Source organism: Borostomias antarcticus, assembly GCF_949987555.1.
Source record: "Borostomias antarcticus genome assembly, chromosome: 2".
Classification (NCBI taxonomy): domain Eukaryota; kingdom Metazoa; phylum Chordata; class Actinopteri; order Stomiiformes; family Stomiidae; genus Borostomias; species Borostomias antarcticus.
In genome coordinates this window covers 41,515,522-41,523,021 of record NC_140235.1, presented here as the reverse complement: position 1 = coordinate 41,523,021, position 7,500 = coordinate 41,515,522, and the positions used below count along the sequence as shown (strand labels likewise).

At 55.2% G+C, this 7,500-nt stretch overlaps 1 protein-coding gene across 1 annotated transcript in view; it reads left to right on the top strand.

The window, feature by feature from the left end:
* Nucleotides 1-7,500, top strand: part of loxhd1a (lipoxygenase homology PLAT domains 1a) — a gene marked incomplete at both ends in the record, with an annotated part of 62,672 nt that overhangs the window by 46,658 nt on the left and 8,514 nt on the right. Inside the window, 1 exon segment of the mRNA XM_084461245.1 lies at nucleotides 5,678-5,855. Coding sequence (XP_084317371.1) covers nucleotides 5,678-5,855 — 178 coding nt within the window.

Here is a 7,500-nt window from a genome sequence, read left to right as displayed (position 1 = left end):
CAGACTGAACAGAGAGATCATAGATCACTGATACACACTCAGATATGAGTCAGACTTCTAGGCCTCGCAGCCTAAAGTCATGTGGTTGCACAATAAATTAAAATACTCCCCCACACACACACACACACACACACACACACACACACACACACACATGCAGTAGGCTCACAGACAGACACACACACACACACACACACACACACACACACACACACACACACACTGATCCATGCCTGTAGGCGATAGGTCACTGCATGATTCAGACACAGACACGTGCACACACACACATACACACACACATACACACTCACATACACACACACACATACACACACACACACACACACACACACACACACACACACACACACACTCACATAGTCTGGCACTTTACGGGTCAGAGTTCCTCTGGGGTGGAGTTGGCAAAGTCTACTCTCCACACACGCATACAGCGCACACACACACACACACACACACACACACACACACACACACACACACACACACACACACACACACACACACACACACACACACACACACACACACACACACACACAGACCGGCTGAGAAATGAGCTGCAGCATTCTTTCTAGCACCATTTTTGCTAGAGGCTCTGAAGTCGGCCTAGTATTTTGTGTGGAGGCCCAGGCCTCTGATCATCTGGGTTAGGGTTAGAGTCTGGAGGCCCAGGCCTCTGATCATCTGGGAGAGGCTGGAGGCCCAGGCCTCTGATCATCTGGGAGAGTCTGGAGGCCCAGGCCTCTGATCATCTGGGAGAGTCTGGAGGCCCAGGCCTCTGATCATCTGGGAGAGTCTGGAGGCCCAGGCCTCTGATCATCTGGGAGAGTCTGGAGGCCGGCGGACTCTGATCATCTGGGAGAGTCTGGAGGCCCAGGCCTCTGATCATCTGGGAGAGTCTGGAGGCCCAGGCCTCTGATCATCTGGGAGAGGCTGGAGGCCGGCGGACTCTGAGACCCCGGGGAGAGTTTCTTCTCCTGGAGGTTCGATGATCACGACGTCCTCAGGTATACCAGCAGCTTCCTTCAAAGCCTCCAGAACAAACGGCTCCAACTGACCCAGCCTGAAACAACATCTAACTATCAGGGAGTTATACGCCTCAACTGACCCAGCCTGAAACAACATCTAACCATCCTGGGAGTTATACGACTCAACTGACCCAGCCTGAAACAACATCTAACCATCCTGGGAGTTATACGACTCAACTGACCCAGCCTGAAACCACATCTAACCATCCTGGGAGTTATACGCCTCAACTGACCCAGCCTGAAACAACATCTAACCATCCTGGGAGTTATACGCCTCAACTGACCCAGCCTGAAACAACATCTAACCATCCTGGGAGTTATACGCCTCAACTGACCCAGCCTGAAACAACATCTAACCATCCTGGGAGTTATACGCCTCAACTGACCCAGCCTGAAACAACATCTAACCATCCTGGGAGTTATACGACTCAACTGACCCAGCCTGAAACAACATCTAACCATTCTGGGAGTTATACGCCTCAACTGACCCAGCCTGAAACAACATCTAACCAGCCTGGGAGTTATACGCCTCAAATCTCCCCCAAGAGGGAGAAAGGGTGGAAAAAACATCCCAAGAAGGATTGAAACGATTTACGGCCCAAAACCGTCCAACCCCCTCAACCCCACCTCTCAGACCATCAACACTGTGAGTAACCCTGTCTTAACCAACGCCAAAAAAAGAGCAAAAAGGTGTAGCTCCGCCCCCTGGGGATGCCCGCTCTCACTGGCTTGGGCAGATGGATCTCACCCCCCATGGGGAGAGGTGTATGAGAGGCTCACTGTCCCCCCTCTACTTCACTATGACAACAGCCATGGATCAACACCTCCCAACCAAAACCAGCAAAATACCCCCTTCTGAAAAACCCTGGATTACACTCCTCAGATCAAACATCTTAGTGCTTTCAGGCAGAAATATTTCATCAGTGACAGATTATCCATCACCACAAAGTTCTACCGAGCACGTGTTCAAAAAGAAATCAAGCGTGCCAAAAATTATTATTTTTTCCAAGTAAGGTGGAACAGCTTAAGAGAGAAAATTCAAAAAATTGGCACCGAAACATCCAAGCCATGTGTGGCATCCAAAAACCTGCATGCCTAATCATGGCCCCCAGCTGTGAGCAAGGACACAGTGAGGGAATAGCTGAAGACATTAATTTGAAAGTTGCCCGACCGATCTCTGCCACCTCCGGACATAAAGAGCCTTCCTGCCGTCCTTCCATCCCCCAGGAAACCTCCTACTCTCCAGGTCTGGGCTGTGCTGCACCAACACTGGGCTATTAACACTAGTAAGACCCCCGGCCCAGACTGCATCCCACCCAAGATCCTCAACCCTCAACCCTGTTCCCCTGTGACTCCTCCTTCCAGGAAGCATCCGCCCCACAGGCATGGAAAGAGGCTCAGAGGTCAGAGGTCCCAGTACCTCAATCCCAGCCCCCCGTATTTGAGGAACTAAGACCTCCCTCACACCCCAGCTCTCTGAACATGCCGAAGGTCATGTGACTGACTGGATATGGCTGAACGTTGAAGAACATCTTGACCCAGAGCAATATGGATGTAGGAGAGGGAGATCTACAAGTGATCTGGTATCCCCCCTGACTAACCCTAACCCTGACCAGCCCTAACCCTAGCCCTACCCCTGACTAGCCCTATCCCCCCTGACCAGCCCTAACCCTGACCAGCCCTAACCCTGACCAGCCCTAACCCTGACCAGCCCTAACCCTGACCAGCCCTAACCCTGACCAGCCCTATCCCTGACTAGCCCTAACCCTAACCCTAGCCCTATCCCTGACACTGACGTGTCCTACTAGCCTAATTCAATCAGCGGCCAACGGCAGAGAGAGACCAGAGAGAGACCAGAGACATCTTCCCTCCTTCCCTCCAGTCCTGTCAGGACAGAATAATGGTGTATTTGTGTGTTGGTCTGCTCCTCCAGCGTCGGCCATGTTGAGACAGATGTCCTCAGCAGGCCTGTCTCCGCCAGCGTCGGCCATGTTGAGACAGACGTCCTCAGCAGGCCTGTCTCCGCCAGCGTCGGCCATGTTGAGACAGACACGTCCTCAGCAGGCCTGTCTCCGCCAGCGTCGGCCATGTTGAGACAGACACGTCCTCAGCAGGCCTGTCTCCGCCAGCGTCGGCCATGTTGAGACAGACGTGTCCTCAGCAGGCCTGTCTCCTCCCGCGTCGGCCATGTTGAGACAGACGTCCTCAGCAGGCCTGTCTCCTCCCACCTGCTCTTATAAACACACGCCTGCACACCGGCTGGCTGGTCAGGACCGATTTAGCCATCCAGCAGAGTGTGTGTGTGTGTGTGTGTGTGTGTGTGTGAGTGTGTGTGCGTGTGCGTGTGTGTGTGTGTGTGTGTGTGTGTGAGTGTGTGCGTGTGCGTGTGCGTGTGTGTGTGTGTGTGTGTGAGTGAGTGTATGTGTGTGTGTGTGTGTGTGTGTGTGTGTGAGTGTGTGTGTGCGTGTGCGTGTGCGTGTGTGCGTGTGTGTGTGTGTGTGTGCGTGTGTGTGTGTGTGCGTGTGTGTGTGTGTGTGTGTGTGAGTGTGTGTGTGTGTGCATGTGTGTGTGTGTGTCCTTGGCTTGACCCAGAGGACTGTACACTCCCTGCATCACAAGCAGCTGTGCTCTAGTATGGATGAACACACACGACTACCCTCAGCCTGACCAGAGAGCTGCTGCTGGGTGGGGACCAGGGTGGGGCAGGTGTGGGGACCAGGGGGGGGCAGGTGTGGAGGGGCTGGGGCAGGTGTGAGGACCAGGGTGGGGCAGGTGTGGGGGGGCTGGGGCAGGTGTGAGGACCAGGGTGGGGCAGGTGTGAGGACCAGGGTGGGGCAGGTGTGGGGGGGCTGGGGCAGGTGTGAGGACCAGGGTGGGGCAGGTGTGAGGACCAGGGTGGGGCAGGTGTGAGGACCAGGGTGGGGCAGGTGTGAGGGGGCTGGGGCAGGTGTGAGGACCAGGGTGGGGCAGGTGTGGGGACCAGGGGGGGGCAGGTGTGAGGACCAGGGGGGGGCAGGTGTGAGGGGGCTGGGGCAGGTGTGAGGACCAGGGTGGGGCAGGTGTGAGGACCAGGGTGGGGCAGGTGTGGGGGGGCTGGGGCAGGTGTGGGGGGGCTGGGGCAGGTGTGAGGACCAGGGTGGGGCAGGTGTGAGGACCAGGGTGGGGCAGGTGTGAGGACCAGGGGGGGGCAGGTGTGGGGACCAGGGTGGGGCAGGTGTGAGGACCAGGGGGGGGCAGGTGTGGGGGGGCTGGGGCAGGTGTGAGGACCAGGGGGGGGCAGCTGTGAGGACCAGGGTGGGGCAGGTGTGAGGACCAGGGTGGGGCAGGTGTGGGGACCAGGGGGGGGCAGGTGTGAGGACCAGGGTGGGGCAGGTGTGGGGACCAGGGTGGGGCAGGTGTGAGGACCAGGGGGGGGCAGGTGTGAGGACCAGGGGGGGGCAGGTGTGAGGACCAGGGTGGGGCAGGTGGGGGACCAGGGTGGGGCAGGTGGGGGACCAGGGTGGGGCAGGTGTGGAGGGGCTGGGGCAGCTGTGAGGACCAGGGTGGGGCAGGTGTGAGGACCAGGGTGGGGCAGGTGTGGGGGGGCTGGGGCAGGTGTGGGGGAGCTGGGAGGGGGGGGTGAGGGGCTGGGGATGAGGCTGGGGCCGGAGCAGGGCTAGGGGCTGGGGGTTAGAGGCTAGGGGCTGGGGGCAGGAGATTAGAGGCTAGGAGCTAGGGGCTGGGGGGTTAGGAGCTAGGGGTTAGAGGCTAGATCTGGTCCTGGGAGAGGCTGGGGGTTAGGAGCTAGAGGCTGGAGGCTAGAGGCTGAGCTTGTCCTGGTCTGGGCTGTCAGCAGCATAGTAATCCTCTCAGAGGAGCGCTGGTGGAGGAGGGGGTTGTGATCCGGACTCTTTAGCTTGGTGACCACGTCGTCCCCGACAGCACCACGCCATGACAGGTGATCACACACGCCGGGTAGACGAGGACAGGGCTGCTCAGGAAACCAGCGCACGCACCACACACACCCTGATTGCTTTAGGATAATAACAATGATCATAAATTGGATTTATAGCGCTTCTCATTTGCCGAGACAGATCTCAAAGTGCTTTACAGATAAAAAAAACAAATGGCAGAAATACAAGCTATGGATATGTTTCCATGCATGCGTATATTTCCATATTTTTTACCTTCCTTCGTGTACAGTATGTTCTTGTAGGGAACCCTTGGTGAAATTAAATAGGGACTATATTTCTTGTCTGGCATTGATCCAAATACTTGTGTATTCCCATAATAACCTGACCAATAGAACCAGGGGGCATCAATAAAATACAGGATACGCACATTAATCCATCACTCTTATGAGCTCAGTCACACCTGGAACATAGAGATATGTACAGTAATAATGTATATATGATATTTATGTGATACAGTGTAATCAGCTGGTCAAAAAGGTTTCTGCACGCTTAGGTCACGTGCAAGTTTGAGATTTTAATTATCATGCCAAGCCGTCGGTCACATGACCTTCATCAGGGAGACCAGCCACAATGACCTTGGGCTGAAGGTCGTTTGACCCAAACTGAACCTGTGATCTAAGTATGCAGATTTATTTATTTTTCTTAAACACATCCATGCTCCTCCCCTCCCCTCAGGTGATCACGCGTAACCTGACCACGGAGGAGGTGTCGGAGTTCGGCTACGAGGACTGGCTGTCCAGGACCAAGGGGCCCAGGAGGACCATGGTGTGTGAGATGGCCGCCGTGGTGGACGAGGAGGAGATGGTGGAGATGACCACCTACATCATCCAGGTCAAGACCAGCGACGTCGCAGGTCCGTCCGAACGCACGCCGACCCTCCCTCTGACCCTCCGCACACTCCTCTGACCTCTGACCCTCCGCACACTCCTCTGACCAACGCTCTGACCTCTGACCCTCCGCACATTTACTCTGCTAATTCACTATTGACCAGATTCACACAACCAGATTCCACAACATGACAAACACAGGCAGACAGACAGACAGGCAGACAGGCAGACAGACAGACAGACAGACAGACAGGCAGACAGACAGACAGACAGACAGACAGACAGACAGACAGACAGGCAGACAGACAGACAGACAGACAGACAGACAGACAGACAGGCAGACAGACAGACAGGCAGACAGACAGACAGACAGACAGACAGACAGGCAGACAGACAGGCAGACAGACAGACAGACAGACAGACAGACAGACAGACAGACCCGCTGCACCAAAATCCCACAGTGAGTCAGTCTGCCCACCGGCAGGTCTGGGATGTTGTCGGGCATTCTTTCTCTCTCCATCTGCATCTCTCTCTCCCTCTCTCTCCTTCTCTCTCCTTCTCTCTCTCTCTCTCTCCATCTGCATCTCTCTCTCCCTCTCTCTCCTTCTCTCTCTCTCTCTCCCTCTCCTTCTCTCTCTCTCTCTCTCTCTCCATCTGCATCTCTCTCTCCCTCTCTCTCCTTCTCTCTCTCTCTCTCTCTCTCTCCATCTGCATCTCTCTCTCCCTCTCTCTCCTTCTCTCTCCTTCTCTCTCTCTCTCTCTCCATCTGCATCTCTCTCTCCCTCTCTCTCCTTCTCTCTCTCTCTCTCCCTCTCCTTCTCTCTCTCTCTCTCTCTCTCCATCTGCATCTCTCTCTCCCTCTCTCTCCTTCTCTCTCTCTCTCTCTCTCTCTCCATCTGCATCTCTCTCTCCCTCTCTCTCATTCTCTCTCTCTCTCTCTCTCTCTCTCCCTCTCTCTCTCTCCATCTGCATCTCTCTCTCCCTCTCTCTCTCTCTCTCTCCCTCTCTCTCCTTCTCTCTCTCTCTCTCTCTCTCTCTCTCCCTCTCTCTCTCTCTCTCTCTCTCTCTCTCCCTGTCTCTCCATCTCTGTGGTTCCGTATGGGGAACCGTTCTCTCAGAGCGTGGAACATGTGGAAGGTGTTCTATTAGACCTGGTAGAACGCAATGAAAGAAAGATCCTTAGAAACCGGCTCTTTGGCTGGTTTTCCCTCGGAGGCCAGGTTCCCTGGTTCTCTGGTTCTCTGATGCTTTGGTTCTCTGGTGCTCTGGTGCTCTGGTTCTCTGTTTCTCTGGTTCTCTGGTTCTCTGATGCTCTGGTTCTCTGGTTCTCTGGTTCTCTGGTTCTCTGGTTCTCTGGCTGATTGATGCTCTGGTTCTCTGTTTCTCTGGTTCTCTGGTTCTCTGGTGCTCTGGTGCTCTGGTTCTCTGGTGCTCTGGTTCTCTGGTTCTCTGGTGCTCTGGTTCTCTGGTTCTCTGGTGCTCTGGTGCTCTGGTTCTCTGGTTCTCTGGTTCTCTGGTTCTCTGGTGCTCTGGTTCTCTGGTTCTCTGGTTCTCTGATGCTCTGGTGCTCTGATGCTCTGGTTCTCTGGGGCTCTGGGGCTCTGGTTCTCTGGTTCTCTGGTGCTCTGGTTCTCTGGTGCTCTGGTTCTCTGGTTCTCTGGTTCTCTGGTT